A 20080-nucleotide genomic window follows, 5' to 3' on the forward strand; every position below is an offset into this window, starting at 1 on the left:
GCTGGGAGTACAAGTGAATGTCAGCTCACTGAGGAGTGTCGTGGAACAGGAAGCTGGGGGTACAAGTGAATGTCAGCTCACTGAGGGGTGTCGTAGAACAGAGGGAGCTGGGAGTACAAGTGAATGTCAGCTCACTGAGGAGTGTTGTGGAACAGAGGGAGCTGGGAGTACAAGTGAATGTCAGCTCACTGAGGGGTGTCGTGGAACAGAGGGAGCTGGGAGTACAAGTGAATGTCAGCTCACTGAGGGGTGTCGTGGAACAGAGGGAGCTGGGAGTACAAGTGAATGTCAGCTCACTGAGGGGTGTCGTGGAACGGAGGGAGCTGGGAGTACAAGTGAATGTCAGCTCACTGAGGGGTGTCGTGGAACGGAGGGAGCTGGGAGTACAAGTGAATGTCAGCTCACTGAGGGGTGTCGTGGAACGGAGGGAGCTGGGAGTACAAGTGAATGTCAGCTCACTGAGGGGTGTCGTGGAACGGAGGGAGCTGGGAGTACAAGTGAATGTCAGCTCACTGAGGGGTGTCGTGGAACAGAGGGAGCTGGGAGTACAAGTGAATGTCAGCTCACTGAGGGGTGTCGTGGAACAGAGGGAGCTGGGAGTACAAGTGAATGTCAGCTCACTGAGGGGTGTCGTGGAACAGAGGGAGCTGGGAGTACAAGTGAATGTCAGCTCACTGAGGGGTGTCGTGGAACAGAGGGAGCTGGGAGTACAAGTGAATGTCAGCTCACTGAGGGGTGTCGTGGAACAGAGGGAGCTGGGAGTACAAGTGAATGTCAGCTCACTGAGGGGTGTCGTGGAACAGAGGGAGCTGGGAGTACAAGTGAATGTCAGCTCACTGAGGGGTGTCGTGGAACAGAGGGAGCTGGGAGTACAAGTGAATGTCAGCTCACTGAGGGGTGTCGTGGAACAGAGGGAGCTGGGAGTACAAGTGAATGTCAGCTCACTGAGGGGTGTCGTGGAACAGAGGGAGCTGGGAGTACAAGTGAATGTCAGCTCACTGAGGGGTGTCGTGGAACAGAGGGAGCTGGGAGTACAAGTGAATGTCAGCTCACTGAGGGGTGTCGTGGAACAGAGGGAGCTGGGAGTACAAGTGAATGTCAGCTCACTGAGGGGTGTCGTGGAACAGAGGGAGCTGGGAGTACAAGTGAATGTCAGCTCACTGAGGGGTGTCGTGGAACAGAGGGAGCTGGGAGTACAAGTGAATGTCAGCTCACTGAGGACTGTCGTGGAACAGAGGGAGCTGGGAGTACAAGTGAATGTCAGCTCACTGAGGGGTGTCGTGGAACAGAGGGAGCTGGGAGTACAAGTGAGTGTCAGCTCACTGAGGAGTGTCGTGGAACAGAGGGAGCTGGGAGTACAAGTGAATGTCAGCTCACTGAGGAGTGTCGTGGAACAGAGGGAGCTGGGAGTACAAGTGAATGTCAGCTCACTGAGGGGTGTCGTGGAACAGAGGGAGCTGGGAGTACAAGTGTATGTCAGCTCACTGAGGGGTGTCGTGGAACAGAGGGAGCTGGGAGTACAAGTGAATGTCAGCTCACTGAGGAGTGTCGTGGAACAGAGGGAGCTGGGACCTATACGGTGAATGTCAGCTCACTGCGGAGTGTTGTGGAACAGAGGGAGCTGGGAGTACAAGTGCACAGTTCATTGAAAGTGGCCGTGCAAGCAGACAGGCTGGTGAAGATGATGTTTAGCATGCTGGCCTTCATCAGTCAGGGCATCGAGTTTCAGAGTTGCAGTTATATAAGTTGTTTGTGCGGCTGCACTTGGTGTATTGTGTCCAGTGGATCTTATTCCCTGTAGTAAAGGAGAACTCATGGTTTGATCTCATGGAGGACTATTCGTGTACCTTTCAAAATTTCTCTGAAATATTGAAATCAAACTCACATCTAACACCACTGCTGGCAACTTCTTCCACACTCTCAACACTTTCTAAGTGAAGAAGTTCCTCCTCATGTTCCCATTAGACATTTCACCCTTCACCTTTAACCCATGACCTCTGGTTGTAATCCCACCCAATCTCAGTGGAAAAAGGCTGCTTGCATTAAATTGTGTGTTTGATTGAAATAACCTCAATGTCACGTATTTTTGTTGTAGGATTAAGGAGATGACTGATGAAGAAGAGTGCTGTATCTGTATGGACGGTCGAGCAGACCTCATTCTCCCCTGTACTCACAGCTTCTGCCAGAAGTGCATTGACAAATGGTGAGTTGATTCAGCTTCCAGGTGCAGCTGCCTTCTTGAGTGTCGACATGGATTAACTAGCCCATCGCACTGGTGGGTATTGCAGTAGGACAGGGACAAGTAAGGCCCATCCTGTCCTGTCCAGTTAAGGAGAAGGCCTAGATGGAGTGGACATGGAGAGGATGTTTCCTATAGTGTGGGAGTCCAAGACCAGAGGGCACAGCCTCAGAATAGAAAGATATACATTTAGAACAGAGATAAGAGGAATTTCTTTAGCCGGACAGTGATGAATCTGTGGAATTCATTGTCACAGTCAGTTTTGGAAATCAGGTCATTGGATATATTTAAAGTGGAGGTTGAAAGGTTCTTGATCAGTCAAGCCATCAAAGGTTATGAAGAGAAGCAGGAGAATGGGGTCGGGAGGGAACCATGATAGAATGGCAAAGCAGACATTGATTGTTTCTTCCTCTCCATAGATGCTTCCTGACCTGCTGAGTTCCTCCATGTTGTACAATGCATGTTGCACTCATAGAGACATAGAACACTACAGCACAGAAACAGGCCTTTCAGTCCAGCTAGTTCATGTCAAACTCTTAATCTACCTAATCCCATCGACATGCACCTGGTCTGTAGCCTTACATACCTCTCCCATCCATGTATTTACCCAAATTTCTCTTAAATGGTGAAATTAAACCCAGATTCACCTCTTCTGCTGGCAACTGATTCCACACTCTCACAACCCTGAATGAAGAAGTTCGCCTTAAGCATTTCACCTTTCACCCTTAACCCTTGACCTGTAGTTCAAGTCTCACCCAACCTCAGTGGAAAAAGCCAACTTGCATTTACCCTATCTATACCACTCATAATTTTGTATACCTCAATCAAATCTCCCCTTATCCTCCTACGCTCCAGGGAAGTCCCAAGCTATTTAACCTTTTCCTAATCAGCAGGTCCTCAGGTCCTGGCAATGTTCGTGTAAAATTTCTCTGCGCTCTTTCAATCTTATTGATATCTTTCCTGTAGCAAGATAAGCAGAACTGGACACAATACTCCAAATTAACCCTCATCACCTTCAACATCCTAACTCCTGTACTCAGTACTTTGATTTATGAAGGCCAATGAGTCTAAAGTATTCTTTACGACTCTGTCTACCTACAGTTTTTGCTGAAAATGATTCTGTGATGTCCCAAACAATAACTTTAAAAAGTGGTAAAAGAACTATGAAATCAATTCCAAAAGATGCAAGAAGCTAGTGCAAAGTAGCTAGGACAGAGGAGTAATGTGTTCCCTCATCCTGGTTTTTGTTAAAAGTCTAGCAGCAATGTTCCGAATTAGTTAAAGTTATGCCACTTTGCATTTTTTTTCTTTGGTTAAATGCTCTATGTAAATACAACTCATTAATTTGAATTTAGTTAGTAACCTCGTAGCCTGATATCATGTCTAAAGATCTGTCAACAGTAGTTTTGACCTTCAAAGTCCCAGGACATAAGCCAGAAGCACCGCTGAGACCAGGGACTGTGCCTGCCTGGAATCTGTTGGCAGAAAAGTCAGTAGATTTACTGCATGGGCCTTTGCCAGAGTAGGACAAAGCTGCTCTGGACATATTTCTATGCTCAGTTCTCAAGTGCCTTCTGTTTGGGCAGCTTGTACAGTTTTGGATTTATGAGTCATCTAGTTTATTGACTAATGAATTATCCACTAGTTCAGGATGATTTTTATGCCATGGATCCCTACCATTAACTGAGGGGAACCTGGTGACTAGTCTGAGGCTGCATGAGTCACTGTGCATTTAGGTAGCACCTTAAATAGAATAAAATGTCCCAAGATTTTTCACAGGAGATGATAAAAAATGGACACAAAGCCATCCAAAGGAGCTGTTAAGAAAGTTTAGACCAAAAGGGCAAATTTATAGAACAGAGAACGCTACAGCATCGTAGACCTTTTAACCTCCTTCCAACATCAATCTAATCCTTCCCTCCTACATTGTCCTCCATTTTTCTGTCATCCATGTGCCTATCTAAAAGTTTCTTAAATGCCCCTAATGCTTCTACACCACTCCTGGCAGGACATTCCACACACCCACCACTCTCTTTGGAAAACATTTCCCTCTGACTCCCCCCCCCCCCCCCCCCCAATACTTTCCTCCAATTGCCTTAAATTATGTCCTTTCGTATTAGCCATTCCCACTGTGGGGGGAGGGACAAACTCTGGCTATTCACTTGATCTATGCCTCTTTTATCATCTTATACACCTCCAACAAGTCTTCTCTCAATCTCCTTCACTCCAAAGAGAGAAAACCCAAGCTTGTCCAACCTATCCTCATAAGACATGCTCTCTAATCCAGATGGCATCCTCGTAGATCTCCTCTGTGCCCTGTCTAAGGTTTCCACATCCTTCCTATACTGAGAGGACCAGAACTGAACACTATACTCAAAGGCTGGGCAGGAACTTCAGAGCTTAGGACACAAGACAACTGAATGGCACTGTTGCTAAGGCTGAAATGATCAGGGATCTGTAATACACTTGAACTGGAAGAATGCAGAGACATTCAGGGTTGTAGAATCTCTGGAGATGAAGGAGATAAAGGAACTTTAAAACTGAAATGTAGCCAGACTGAAAACCACTGTTGTCTCTGAATGCGCCGAACCAGACAAGGTGCGGAGGGAATGTTGTAAGCACAAGAGATTCTACAGAGCAACACACACAAAATGCTGGAGGAACTCTGCAGGTCATGCAGTATCTACGGAGGGAGAAAAGAGGAGACATTTCGGGTTGAGACCCGTCATCAGGACCTAAGGCTGCATGAGTCATTGTGCATTTATGTAGCACCTTTTATGCAGTAAGATAACCCCAAACTCACCAAAGATAACCAGGTGCCACAGTAGTGCAGTGTCATTGCAGTTCAGAGTTCAATCCCAGTGTCCTCTGTAAGGAGTTTCTGTGTCGTCCCGCGGAATATATGAGTTTCCTCCCACATTCTAAAGACGTTTTGGTTAGAAGATTAATTGGTCATTATAAATTGTCCCATGATTAGGCTAGGATTCAGTTGGGTTGCTGGTGGTGCAGCACTAAGGGCCAAGGCTCTTCTTCAGGATCTGAAACTTTGTTCGCTGACTCTTTGTTCCTCTTCATAGTTGCTGTGTGACTTCCTGAGTTCCTCCTGCATTTTGTGAGGATGTGTTGTCACTATTTATAACTCTGTGTGCCAGGCTACCCAGGAGGGAGAGAAAACCTTCCCTGTTAACAGTGAGACTGAGAGCTTGTTTCCTTTCTCTGTGGCAGGAGTGATCACAACCGGAACTGCCCTATTTGCCGACTGCAGGTGAAAGAGGCCGGCGACTCCTGGGTGGTATCTGATGCCCCAACCGAAGAAGATGTTGCCAGCTACATCCTCAAAATAGCGGACGAGGCTGGGCATCCCCACAAGCCTTAAGACTCACAGGAGCTGTTTGCCCCACAGACTACTTGCAACTGGTCGTCTCCTTTTTAAGTCCATCGCATTTACTGGGGCACAGACTGACAACAGCAGCTCGCCAGAGTCCTCTGTCCTGGGCTGAAGGTTGGTCGGCCCTGTAGCTACTTAATGTCTTCTAGGTGAAGATCCTTCCTCTCCCAGGGATGAGGTCTTTGGAGCTTCTGTTGGAGTTTCTGTAGCATTGGGATTATACGGGATGGGATTGCTAGCCCATGCTCAACCCTCCTCCTTTCGCAGCCGGGTTTGGGACTGACCATGGAGTTTACAAATAGTTTCTTCTACACATAAATCATCTACCATGGATTCTGAGCCCTGGGGCCTTTGTATATTGGATCACTTTTGATTTTTTTTGACCTGACAGTTTGATTGTGAGCTAAAGCAGATTACAGGCTGGCTGTGATTTTTTTTGTTGTGCTTTGGTAAAGAGACTAAAGGTTTGGCAAACATGCATTGTGCCCAACGTGGCAAAGCCACCTTTAGCACTCCCTATTATTTTACTTGTTCTTTCGATAAGCGTCACCATGTGACTTCATGTGAATAGATATGTTAATCTCCTGAAAACAAAGCAGTTAATCCTGTATTTGTGCTTGAGTTAATCATTGCAGTGAGATTCAATTACTGGGCTGTGATTTTCCTAGCAATCATCCTAACTGGGATAGAACAGTACAGCACAGGAACAGGCCCTTCGACCCTCAATGTTGTGCTGAACCAAACAAATTAGTAATCAAACGGCCAGCTAAACTAATCTCTCCTGCATACACAATGCCCAGATCCCTCCATTTTCCTCACATTCATGTGCTTGTCTAAACGTCTCTTAAAAGTCTCTAATGTATCTGCCTCTACCACACCCCAGACATCTCCTTTGAAATTATCCACTCTCATCTTAAATGCATGCTCTCTGGTGTTAGACATTTAAACTCTGGGGGGGAAAAAAGATACTGTCTGTCTACTCTATCTATGCCTCTCATAATCTTATAAACTCCCTATTAGATCCCCACCTCAGCCTCCACCACTCGGAGAAAACGACTCGAAGTCTGTCCAACTTCTCTAATCCAGGTAGCATCCTGGTAAGCCTCTCGTGCGCCCTTTCCAAAGCCTTGATATCCTTCCTATAATGGGGAGACCAGAACATGGAGACCTGTGGTTGGAATTAACTGAAGCAGAACAGAATACAATGGTGATTTAACAGCTGATTATGCTGAATGGATTATAAATGATGCTTTCAAAAGACATGTCAGGATGCTGCTAGATTTTCCTAAACATAGGTCAGCTAGCACTGTGTCTTGTGACAGTATTTAGTGTGGGGCAGGTTCTCTGAGGAAGCTACGAGTGACGGTGAATAATTCAGGACTCTTTAATGTCATTTCCTGTGCACAAATGTAAAGGAGAACAAAATAATTGTTACTCTGAATCCGATGCAACATTAAAAAAAAACACAAGATAAAGAAAACAATTATAAAAAACACAATATAGATAAATACATAAGATAGCTTATGTACATTGTGTGTCCGTAAAGTGACGCTGGGCACAGGAGTGTCTGTACATAAGGTGACTGACAGGAAATGATGAAGTAGTGGTGTTTGGGGGTGTGGAGGGGTGGGTTAGTGGGTGGAGGTGTTGATCAGCTTTACTGCTTGGGGAAAGTAACTGTTTTTGAGTCTGGTTGACTTGGTGTGGATGCTACGTAGCCTCTCCATGATGGGAGTGGGACAAACAGTCCATGAACTGGGTGGGTGTAGCCTTTAGCTTGTGACAGTAAGCAGCTTTGGTTTGACATTTACGGCCACAATTACTCTATATAGCAGTCGCTGCAAAAGGAAAATTTAGAAATATTTACTCCATTTGTGCCAGTGCTTCAATGACTTTGCATTTTTGAAAAACAATGTTGCCTTTCAAAGTTAAAAGTAAATTTATTATCAAAGTACATGTATGTCACCATTTAAAACTGAGATTCATTTTCTTGCAGGCATTCACAGTAAATACAAAGAAACAATTGAATCAATTAAAATACACAAAGATAGACAGACAATTAGTGTGCAAAAGGCAACAAATTGTGCAAATACAAAAAGAAAAACAACAAAATTGATAAATAAGTATAAATAGTTAAATTGCAGAAATACAATAAAAGAAAACCACTAATAATAAATATTGAGGATATGAGTTGTATCCTTGGAAAAAGAGTCAAATCATTGAAACTTTCAGCTTTAACATGTAAGAATAAATTTATAAAATGATTCAAATACCTGTAAAACCTACCAAATCAAATCTATGTTCATCACAGGCCATGTCGAGATTTACTGCTACACAACATCCATCATCATCTTCCAAACTCCTTTACACTAGAACTTCCTCTGTGCCCAAGTCCTCATAAGCCACTTTATTAATTACTTTGTAAAACTGGAACATACTGTTTGCACAAGCAGACTGCAGAGGCAGGCCATTGAAGTCCCTGTTTTAAATGCTCAGTGATTCTGGCTTGTTCTGGTTTCCAAAGATGGAACGTTGTAGCAGGCCCTTCAGCTCACCTTGTCCATGCGGAAAGCTATTATTCTAGCTAGTCCCATCGACCTGCACCCTGACCACAGCCTTCCATACCCCTCTCATCCTTGTATCTATCCAACTTTCTTAAATGTTGAAATAAACCGTCGTCCACCACTTACACTGGCAGCTTGTTCCACACGCTCACTATCCTCTGTGTGAAAATGTTCCCCTTAGATATTCCATCTTAACCCTTGACCTCTAGTTCGAGTCTCAAACAAACTCAGTAGAAAAAGCCTGCTTGCATTTACCTTCCTCAATCAAGTCTCCTGTCAATTGTCTACATTCTAGGGAATAAAGTCCTAACCTATTCAACCTTTCCCTTCTAATGAGGAAGAGCGGCTGCACACAACCCGGTCAGTATGTGGATAAACAGGTATATCCATAGTGCATAGTCAAGTAGCAATGGAAGATTTTGCCTCTAGCCTTCTGCAGAATGTACAGGGCTTGACATCTGGGTTGTTTGTTCTTGTTGGTGCAGCCTTCTCAGCCACCTTGGTGGTTGTCTGTTGAATCTGACAATGACAGGAAACCTGTGTGGGAGTTTTTAATGTGGAAAAACCATTGCACTGGGGCAGTTCCACTCTCTCGACTTCGGAAGTCCAGGTCCAGCAGCACGGGTAGTTGTCACAAGTGGGGCCTTCCTTGGTTGCAGTGGAAGACCATAGGTAATTGAATTGACTTTATTTCTTACCTACATGAGGAGTAAAAACCTTTGCAGTATATCTCCATCTGTGCAATTTTCAAATTACAGTGTGCTTCGTCAAGACCTTTGCTCTCCACTGAGTGTTGCAATACTGCTGTCCTGATGGTTGGATCTCACTGTACTTCTCATCCACCCAGTCCACCAGAGCTGACTTTGCATGCTGGTACAGGCATGTCCCTAATTCACTAGGGCTACCCTCACCTGGTTTAACCTGCTTGTTGAAGCGGTGTAGCGAGCAGTGGCTGCTATCTTATGCAAACAGGAGCCACAGGTGAGAGCTGAGAGTCCGGTGGAGACCAAAGGAGAGTGAACTTCCCCAGAGTGGACACTACAAAGCCCTTCACAGTAAGTGCTGCCCCTCCCTGGATGCTCCATGCATTCTGTACCTGTGGTCAGTCACCTTGACTCATTTGCTAGCTACCTTTGTTGGAATTAGAGCTAACAAATTAATCTGAAGATCTTTAGTAACCAAGTGTTCAGTTGCTGAGATTCAAAGCTGGTTTGAGCCTGTTTAATTGCATGATAGTGAAGTTAATGACTACTAATGATGTCAGTATTTCTGATAGTTATGATGAAGTTTTATTGTTGAATAATGTCCATCTATTTGCATTAACTTGCAGGAAGAACTTGCCACACTTTGAAAGTTCTGGACGGTTCTTTGCTTTATTGTTGAAATTATTTTTTTAATTAGTTTTGTTTGTTGGATGTAAATCAATAAAAGATTTTTTCATTAGCTTCATGTTTCAGGAAAAGGAGAGTTCACTGATTACCAACTTGGTCACTGTGACTTTTCAACAACACACCCAGCTCTACTCTGTGTCTCTGTCAACTGACCTGTGATCATTGCTTGGTGGGCAGTGGGCAAAGCCTTTCAATGTGCATGTTCTTGTATCTGAGGGAGACCTTCATTGGTGTTGCCCAAGCAGCAAGCTCTCTTCTCCAGGCAGCTGATGGATCTAAACGAACAGCAGAGAATGATACAGTTTTGGCACCAGTGGCATTGAGGAGTTGCCAGTCAGCGTTGAACTCAACGTAGGTTTGCCTAATGCTCTCCAGCTCTGGAGTTTTCCTCCAGATTTACTCTCAAAGCCTTCCTCCTAAGTGGGATAAGTACAGAGCAGCAGAGGTTTGAGATCAGCGTTTTCCTCCCCCTAGATGAGCTGTCAACCATGGGTAACAAGTCTCATCTACCCAAAGTGAATAGTTTTAAGATACCAGTAACCCGCCTTTGCCCTTTCTCCTGTCAGTTGAAAAATTTTTGCTTAGCTTAGTAAGTAGATAAGCCCCATGTGAAGTCCAGAAGCTGGGTTTGGTTGAGAGAGCCTATTTGAGACATACACCATTGGGTGTATTTACAAGGGAGTGAGAGCTTATCCCAACAACCCCTCCTCTCCCCCCCCCCCTCCCCCCCAGCTGTGTTGGTATGTAACTGATAAAACCAGCCTTCCCCTTTGTGCATGCTACTCCGTCTGTCCAGACTCTATATGGAAATTGATTGTCTGTGGTTTTATGGTATAACATTTGGGGTGCAAGTTATATTCCACACAAGCTTCGGTTGGAGATGATGTCTCTGGGCCTGTACTCACTGGAGTTTCGAAGAATGGGAGTGTTTCTCATTGAAACCTACCGAATATTGAAAGGGCTACATTGTGGATGTGGAAAGGATGTTTCTTTATAGTGGAGAATTTAGGACCAGAGGTCACAGCCTCAGAGTAGAGGGCTGTCCATTTAGAACAGAGATGAGGATGAATTAGAATGAGATAAGAGAGGGTGGTGAATCTGTGGAATTCATTGCCACAGACGGCTGTGGAGGCCAAGTCATTGGGTATATTTATCTCAGTAGTTGATAGGTTCTTGATTAGTAAGTGGGTCAAAGTTTACAGGGAGTAGGATAATAAATCAGCCATGGTAGAGCAGAGAGGATGGTGCAGGAGGGAGGGCTTCAGGTTTTTAGATAATTGGGCTTTGTTCCAGGGAAGGTGGGATCTTTTGCGACGGGACGGTTTACACCTGAACTGGAGCAGTACTAACATTCTTGCAGGAAAGTTTGCTAGTGCTGCTCGGGGGGGGTTTAAACTAAATTTGCAGGGGGCGGGGATCCAGAATGTGAGAGAGGATAGCGAGAGGAAGAATAAAGGACAGGTGGGGACTACACAGTTCCGGAATATTAAGTGTGTAGTAGAGAAATGTGAGGCGGAACAAGTGATAAGGAGGACACATGTACAGAGGGATGGTCTGACGGAACATGGAGTTAAATGTGCAGAAAGAATAAGTAAATTTAGGAAGGACAACAAAATTCAAGGGGCGTATAGCCCAATGGGAGTTCGGGGAGCTGGGTTAAGCACAATAGGCAGCGATTTAAACAGAGAGAGGAGAAATGGGCTAAAAATTCTATATCTGAATGCACGAAGTGTCAGAAATAAGGCGGATGAGTTGAAGCTCAGGTGCGAATGGGTAACTATGATGTTGTTGGGATAACGGAGACATGGCTGCAGGGAGATCAGACCTGGGAAATGAATGTACAAGGGTATATGTGCTATCGTAGGGACAGAAATGTGGGCAGAGGGGGTGGGGTGGCCCTGTTGGTGAGGAATGAGATTCAGTCCTTTGCAAGGGAGGACAGAGGATCAGGAGAAGTAGAGTCTGTGTGGATAGAACTGAGGAACAGTAAGGGCAAAAAGACCCTAATGGGTGTTGTCTACAGGCCCCCAAGCAGTAGCATGGATATTGGGTGGAAGTTGAATTGGGAGTTAACATTGGCATGTGGCAAAGGTAATGTCGCAGTAGTTATGGGGGATTTCAACATCCAGGTGAACTGGGAGAATCAGGTTGGTGCTGGACCCCAGGATAGGGAGTTTGCAGAGTGCCTACGGGATGCATTCTTGGAACAGCTTGTACAAGAGCCGACCAGGGACAAGGCTATTCTGGATTTAGTGTTATGTAATGAACAGGATTTGATAAGCGATCTTGAAGTAAAGGAGCCATTAGGAGGTAGTGACCATAAAGTTTTTATCTGCAATTTGAGAAGGATAAGGGCAGATCAGAGGTGTCAGTGTTGCAGTTGAACAAAGGAGACTGGAGCCATGAGGGAGGAGCTGGCCAAAGTTAAATGGACGGATATCCGAGCAGAAAAGACAGTGGAACAGCAATGGCAGGTATTCTTGGGAATAATGCACAAGGTGCAAAATCAGTTCATCTCCCAGAGAAGGAAGGATTCAAAGGGGGGAAAGGGGCCACAGTGGTTGACAAAGGAAGTCAGAGATTGCATAGCATTAAAAAAAAGTATGACAGAGCTAAGGTGAGTGGGAAGACAGATGATTGGGAAATTTTTAAGGAACAACAGAACTTAAAAGGCAATACAGGGAGAAAAAATGAGGTACGAACGCAAGCTAGCCAGGAATATAAAGGAGGATAGCAAAAGTTTTTTTAGGTATGTGAAGAGAAAGAAGATAGTTAAAAACAATGTTGGGCCCTTGAAGAATGAATTGGGTGAAATTGTTATGGGAAACAGAGAAATGACAGAAAAATTTAATGAGTACTTTAGATCTGTCTTCACTAGGGAAGACACAAGCAATCTCCCAGATGTATGGATGGGCCAAGGACATAGGGTAACAGAGGAAATGAAACAGATTGACATTAGGAAGGAAACGGTGATGAGTAGACTGATGGGACTGAAGGCTGACAAATCCCCAGATACAGATGGTCTGCATCCTAGGGTACTAAAGGAGATGGCTCTGGAAATGCAGATGCATTGGTAATCATTTTCCAATGTTCCTTAGATTCAGGATCAGTTCCTGAGGATTGGAGAATGGCTAATGTTATCCCACTTTTTAAGAAAGGAGGGAGGGAGAAAACAGAGAACTATCGTCCTGTCAGCCTAACATCAGTAGTGGGGAAGATGCTAGAGTCCATTATTAAAGATGAAATAGTGGCATATCTAGATAGCAGTGATAGGATTGGGCTGAGCCAGCATGGATTTACCAAGGGTAAATCATGCTTGACTAATCTGTTGGAGTTTTTCGAGGATGTAACCAGGAAGTTGGACAAGGGAGATCCAGTGGATATAGTGTACCTCGATTTTCAGAAGGCATTTGATAAGATCCCACGTAGGAGATTGGTGGGTAAAATCAGAGCTCATGGCATTGGGGGGAAGATATTGACATGGATAGAAAACTGGTTGGCAGATAGAAAGCAAAGGGTAACAGTGAATGGGTGTTTCTCGGAATGGCAGGTGGTGACTAGTGGGGTGCCACAGGGCTCGGTATTGGGACCACAGCTGTTTACGATTTACATCAATGATTTAGATGAAGGCATTGAGAATAACATCAGCAAATTTGCTGATGATACTAAGCTGGGTGGCAGTGTGACATGTGATGAGGATGTTAGGAGAATTCAGGGTGACTTGGATAGGCTGGGTGAGTGGGCAGATACTTGGTAGATGACGTTTAATGTGAATAAGTGTGAGGTTATCCACTTTGGGAGTAAGAACAGGAAGGCAGATTATTATCTGAACGGTGTAGAGTTAGGTAAGGGAGAAATACAAAGAGATCTAGGAGTCCTTGTTCATCAGTCACTGAAGGTGAATGAGCAAGTGCAGCAGGCAGTGAAGAAGGCTAATGGAATGTTGGCCTTTATTACAAAGGGAATTGAGTACAAGAGCAAGGAAATCCTCTTGCATTTGTACAGGACCCTGGTGAGACCACACCTGGAGTATTGTGTACAGTTTTGGTCTCCAGGGTTAAGGAAGGACATCCTGGCTGTAGAGGAAGTGCAGGGTAGATTCACAAGGTTAATTCCTGGGATGTCCGGACTGTCTTATGCAGAGAGGTTAGAGAAACTGGGCTTGTACACGCTGGAATTAAGGAGATTGAGAGGGGATCTGATTGCAACATATGAGATTGTTAAGGGATTGGACAAGATAGAGGCAGGAAATATGTTCCAGATGCTGGGAGAGTCCAGTACCAGAGGGCATGGTTTAAGAATAAGGGGTACGTCATTTAGGACAGAGTTAAAGAAAAACTACTTCTTCCAGAGAGTTGTGGGGGTGTGGAATGCACTGCCTCAGAAGGCAGTGGAGGCCAATTCTCTGGATGCTTTCAAGAAGGAGCTAGATAGGTATCTTATGGATAGGGGAATCAAGGGATATGGGGACAAGGCAGGAACTGGGTATTGATAGTAGATGATCAGCCATGATCTCAGAATGGCGGTGCAGGCTCGAAGGGCCGAATGGTCTACTTCTGCACCTATTGTCTATTGTCTACACAGGGTCACAGAGAGTGTTGAAATGGGCCCTTCAGCCGATTTCATCCATTTGACACATTCATATCCCTCTCAACCTTTCCAGTCCACGTATCTGTCCAAAAGTCTTTTAAATGTTGTTATGGAGCTGCCTCAGTCCTCATTGCTTCCTCTGGCAGCTTATTCTATATACCCACCACCCTCTGGGTGAGAAGGTTTCCCCTCAAGATCTTTTCTAAATCTCTCCCATCTCACCTTATATTGATGCCCTCTAATTTTTGATTCCCAACCCCAGGAAAAGAGTGAGTGCATTTACCCTATCTATACCCCTTCATGATTTTATTCACCTCTATAAAGTCACACCTAATTTCCCTATGCTCCAAGGAATAAAGGCCCTGGCCTGCTCAACCCCTCACCATAACACAGGCTCTAAAGTCCTGGCAACAGCCTCCTCAGTCTTTGGACTTTTTCCAGCTTTTTGTCAATGGGAGGGTGACCAGCTCTGTACATAATACACCACATGTGCCCCTACCAATGCCTTGTAAATTCCATCCTGTACACTCAATGCCCTTCTGAAGGGGCTGCACTGAAGGATCCACTAGCCAGAATCTTCCCTCATCATTAAAACAATAAGCTATAGGAAAAGAATTGGCTGATTTTATTTCCGACCCTATCTTCTCATCTCCCTATACTCCTGAACTCCTTTACCAATCAAGAACCTATCAGTTGGAACACAACCTCACTATTTTTGCTCCCTTTTTGCCTTAGTTATTTTTAATAACTGCACTTAATAATATTTCTTATGATTTATGGTGTCTTTTATGTATTGCACTATGCTGCCGCCAAACATCAAATTTCACATGTCAGTGATAACAAACCACCTTCTTACAGAAACATCTGCATGATCCCTATCTCTGTCTTAACAACCTGGCCTCCACTGCCGTCTGTGGCAACATTCCACAGATTCACCATTCTCCGGCTGAATAAGGTGCTCCCTATTTCAAATGGGACACTACCTCTTTCAGAACAGTAGGGTGCAGTTCATCTGATCTGGGTGACTTGTGTACCGTCACGTCTTTCAGCTTTTTGAGCATCTTCTAGTAACTGTACTCACTTCTCTTCCTTCACGCACTACAACATCTGGCACACTGCTAGTGCCTTCTACAGTGAAGACTGATGCAAAATGTCCATTCAGTTCATCTGCTGTTTCTTTGTCCTCTGTTATTATCTCTCCGGACTCATTTTCTAGCGGTCCTGTATCCATTCCCATCTTTTATTTTTTACATACTTGACAAAGCTTTTACTATTCACGTTAATATTGTTTGCCGGCTGGCTTTCATGGTTCATCTTCCTCCTAATGATTCTTTTAGTTGCTCTCTAGGTTTTTAAAAGTTTCCCAATCCTCCACCTTCCTGCTAATTCTTGCTTTGTTGTATGCCCTCTCTTTTGTTTTTACATTAGCTTTGACTTCCCTTATCAGCCACAATTGTACTAGTTTACAATTTGAGTGTTTCTTCAATTTTGCAATACATCTGTCTTGCACGTTTCTCATTTCCCCCAGAAACTCCCACAAGAACATTGGTCCCCCTCTGGTTTAGGTGCAACCCGTCCTTTTTGTACAGATCATACCTGCCCCAGAAGAGATCCCAATGATCCAAGAACCTGAAGCCCTGCCCCCGCACCAGCTTTTCAGCTACGCATTTATCGGCAAATCATCCTGTTTCTACCCTCACTAGCACGTGGCACAGATAGCAATCCAGAAATTACTATCCTGGAGGCCCTGCTTCTCAGCTTTCTGCCTAGCTCTCTAAATTCTCTCTTCAGGACCCCATTGCTTTTAATTCCTATGTCATTGGTATCAATATGTACCAAGACATCTGGCTGCTCCCCCACCCCCCAAAATGCTGTAGACACGATCCAAGATGTCCCTGACCCTGACACCTGGGAGGCAACATACTATCCGGGTGTCCCATTCACGTCCTGTCAGTTCCCCTGACTATTGAATCCGATGCAGTTTGGCATCAGTGGCATCGCAGGAGTGGCTAGTCAGCGTTGAACTCAACTTGGTCTGTCTTAGGGACTCCATCTCAATTTTTTCACAAGATTTACTCCTGAAGCCTTCCCCATGAGTGGGTATAACCGCAAGATAGCAGGTTTGCTATCTTGAGATAGTGAGAGTGGAAGACTGAAGGCATCACGGAGAGAAGGTCTTTTTTTTCTTTAACAGCTCAGGAAAAAGAGGCTAGACTGTGCAGGCGCGTGATGTAGCGCGCCAAGGATTAAAAGAAAGACTGCCATATATAGCGGCCATCGTTGGAGTGGACTGAGTCAGAGTGGGACGGCTTTTGCTCAAACAGGCTTCGGCGGGAAACGGGCAGAGGCGAGGGTAGGTTCCGGTAAGTTTCTGTTTTCTTTTTTTTGTTCAGACTAGAGAATATGCCAGGCAGGATGTTGGAATGCTCCTCTTGCAGGATGTGGGAAGTCAGGGAGACCTCTGGTGTCCCTGACAACGACACCTGCAAGAAGTGCATCCAGCTGCAGCTCCTAACTGACCACGTTAGGGAACAGGAGCTGGAGCTGGATGACCTCCGGATCATTCAGGAGACTGAGCAGTTTATAGATAGTAGCTTCCGGGAGGTAGTTACACCTAAGGAACAGGGCACAGGTAATTGGGTTACCGTCAGGTGAGGGAAGGGGAAAGGGCAGGTAGTGCAGGGTTCCCCTGTGGCCATTCCCCTCCAGAACAGGTATACCGATTTGGATACTGTTTGGGGGGGGAATGGCTTACTAGTGACAAGCTGCGGCACCCGGATCTCTGACACTGAGTCTGGTTCTGCAGTGCAGAAGGGAGGGAGGAAGAGGAGAGCAGTAGTGATAGGGGACTCGATAGTCAGGGGTACAGACAGGAGGTTCTGTGGTCGTGACAGAGACTCCCAGATGGTTTGTTGCCTCCCGGGTGCCAAGGTCAGGGATGTCTCTGATCGCATACACAGCATTCTGAGGTGGGAGGGTGATCAGCCAGATGTTGTGGTACACATTGAGTACAGAGAGCATGATAGGAAGTTGAAAAACAGGACCTTGAGGGTAGTAATTTCCGGATTGCTGCTTGCGCCAGTGAGGTTAAGAGTACGATGCTCTGGCAGATGAACACATGGCTGAGAAACTGGTGTAGGGGGCAGGGTTTCAGATTTCTAGATTATTGGGACCCCTTCTGAGGCTAGGGGAGAAAAAAACCAGAGGACATGGGTTACGGGTGAAGGGGGAAAGGTTTAAAGGGAACATTGGGGGGCTCCTTCACGCAGACAGTGGTGGGAGTGTGGAATGAGCTGCCAGATGAAGTGGTGAATGTGGGCTCACTTTTGACATTTAAGAAAAACTTGGACAGGTACATAGATGAGAGGGGTATGGAGGGATATGGGCCAGGTGCAGGTCAGTGGGACTAGGCAGAAAAATGGTTCGGCACAGCCAAGAAGGGCCAAAAGGCCGGTTTCTGTGCTGTAATGTTCTATGTTCTAAGATCAGAGTTTTCCTTACTAGATGAGCTGCCAACCATGGCTGACAATGACCATCTATCCAAAACAATTGGTTTTAAGGCACCAGTATCCGTCTTTGCCCCTTCTCCTGTCAGTAGAAATGGGTCTGCCAGGCTTAATAGTTAAGCCACACGAGCTGGACTGGGTTGTCAGCGGCTACTTGTGATGCATGCTCTTAGGAGCATTTAATAGTGGGAGCTCACCCCACTACCAGTCTTGGCTGTAACAACCTTAAGGAACCAGATTGATTTTAAGAAAAGGTTAAAAAGTCATCACAACATTCCAGGGCGAAGGGCCTGGGCTGTTCCTTGTTCTATTAACGTAACAGTTCTGGAACTTGATGCCAGTCCCAGGGAAGAGTAACGACTAGAGTTCCACCATTCAGCTGAATCGGCCTTTTATTTCTGGTTGACTGTACAAATCAAATCTTTCCAGTTTAGTTTCAATGGTGTGCTGTACACTTTATACACTCCCTTATATACATCCTATTTGCACTGAGGTTACTTCAAGTTAATATCTAAAGCATCAGGCAATGAATATTATAACAGTGAATTACATGCACTAATTTGGTTTTTAGCTGGTGAGATGGCCACTTTGTGTCTCCGGGTCTCACCCAGCCTTATCTCCCAGTGTAGTTTCAGTTAGGATTACTATGAGGTTGTGCGTCTCCACCTCTGGCCTGGCTGGAGGTGTTGGCCACCGCTAATCCAGTGACCCACTCACATCTGGTGATTTCACCACATCCACCAGGAAGGAAAGCTCATTGCACAGGGTCTCGTATCGGAAAGCCATGCGGATTTGAGCCACGTTGGTCTTGCGGATGTCATTCCCCTCGGGCCCTTCTTTCAGGTAGTTCACTCCGAGAAAGTGTTGCTTCTCCTGTGGAACAAGATGATATTAGTTCCTTTTACCAGATGCAGAGAACATATTCTCTGTCTCTGGGACAGAACAAAACACCACAGCCAACAAAACTCACCCGTGCCTCTACTTTCTCAGGAGGCTAAAGAAATCTCACATGACCCTATCGCCACTTACCAAGTTTTACCAATGCGCCAGAGAAAGCATCCACTCTGGTAACGGTACGGCAACTGTTCTGCCTGTGACCGTAAGAAACCGCAGAGTGTGTGACACAGATGAGCACGTCACAGAAACCAGCCTCCCCTCCATGGACTCTGTCTACACATCTCACTGCCTCAGTAAAGCAGCCAACATAACCAAAGACCCCACTTACACCAGACATTCTCTCATCGGGCAGAAGATACGAAAGTCAAAAAGCCCTTGGAAAAAGCCTTTGACTATCCACATGATCAATGCCTCTCAGCTTATACTCTCCTCTATTAGGTCACTTCTCATCCTCTGACGCTCCAAGGAGAAAAGTCTGTTCACTCAACCTATTCTCATAAGGCATGCTCCCCAATTCAGGCACCATCCTTGTAAATCTCCTCTGCACCCTTTCTGTAGTTTCCACATCCTTCTTGTAGTGAGGTGACCAGAACTGAGCACAGTACCCCAAGTGGGGTCTGACCAGGGTTCTATATAGCTGTAACATTACCTCTCGGCTCCTAAACTCAATCCCACAGTTGATGAAAGCCAATGCACCATATGCCTTCTTAACCACAGTCAACCTGCGCAGCTGCTTTGAGCGTCCTATGGACTTGGACCCCAAGATCCCTCTGATCCTCCACACTGCCCAAGAGTCTTACCATTAATACTATATTCTGCCATCATATTTGACCTACACTTGTGGGCATTCACAAGAAAATGAAGAGGTACATTGTGATATGTGGGAGGAGCTGCTCTTGTTTTATTGCTGCCTGTGTTTGGGGTTGTTCTGCCGAACATTGTGAGCCAGAATGTGTGGTGACACTTGCAGGCTACCCAGCACTTTGTTAGGCTGTTGACGCATTTCGCTGAATGCTTCAAATATAAATAAATTAATCTGATTCTGAGCAGTGAGCGGATAGGAAAGGTATGGAGGCCTATGGGGCTAGGCTGAATAACAGCTTGGTATGGACTAGATCGGCTAAAGGGCCTCTTTCTGTTCTTAATTGTCTAAGACTATGACAAAAGAATTTAGAAAAAATGACTGACAAACAAGTGATCTATTTTGTGAGGCAGCATTTACCTTATGGGATAAGCCACTCTGGAGCACACTGTTCCTCGCAATCTCACACAGGTCGCACGTGCTGAGCTTCCAGACTTGTGCAGCTATTGCATACTCTTCCATCAGAGCCTCCTATGGACAGCAGATAGTCAGCACATTATCCAACAGCACAAATGAAACCCAACAGGTTACCAACCCTTCCTGATCTCTTCAAAGATTCAAAGTACATTTATTATCGATGTACACAACCCTGAGATTTGTCTTCCCACAGACAGCCACAAAACAAAGAACAACATGGAACCCG

At 45.3% G+C, this 20080-nt stretch overlaps 2 protein-coding genes across 5 annotated transcripts in view; one reads left to right on the plus strand and one right to left on the minus strand.

Annotated features, from left to right (window-relative positions):
* Positions 1-9634, plus strand: part of rnf141 (ring finger protein 141) — a 51425-nt gene extending 41791 nt beyond the window's left edge. Inside the window, exons 5-6 of the mRNA XM_073049958.1 lie at positions 2096-2203; positions 5465-9634. Coding sequence (XP_072906059.1) covers positions 2096-2203; positions 5465-5615 — 259 coding nt within the window. The 3' untranslated portion in view covers positions 5616-9634. The remainder of the gene's footprint in view (positions 1-2095; positions 2204-5464) is intronic.
* An 8418-nt stretch (positions 9635-18052) lies between these two features.
* Positions 18053-20080, minus strand: part of LOC140729767 (AMP deaminase 3-like) — a 78066-nt gene continuing 76038 nt past the window's right edge. For all 4 annotated transcript variants that reach the window (XM_073049962.1, XM_073049961.1, XM_073049960.1 and 1 more), the window contains exons 14-15: positions 19798-19908; positions 18053-18551 (exon numbers count right to left, since the gene is read on the minus strand). In XM_073049962.1, the coding sequence (XP_072906063.1) occupies positions 18375-18551; positions 19798-19908 (288 nt within the window). In that variant the 3' untranslated portion in view covers positions 18053-18374. The remainder of the gene's footprint in view (positions 18552-19797; positions 19909-20080) is intronic.

The sequence above is a fragment of the Hemitrygon akajei genome, chromosome 6 (genome assembly GCF_048418815.1).
Source record: "Hemitrygon akajei chromosome 6, sHemAka1.3, whole genome shotgun sequence".
In the NCBI taxonomy this organism is placed as follows: Eukaryota; Metazoa; Chordata; class Chondrichthyes; order Myliobatiformes; family Dasyatidae; genus Hemitrygon; species Hemitrygon akajei.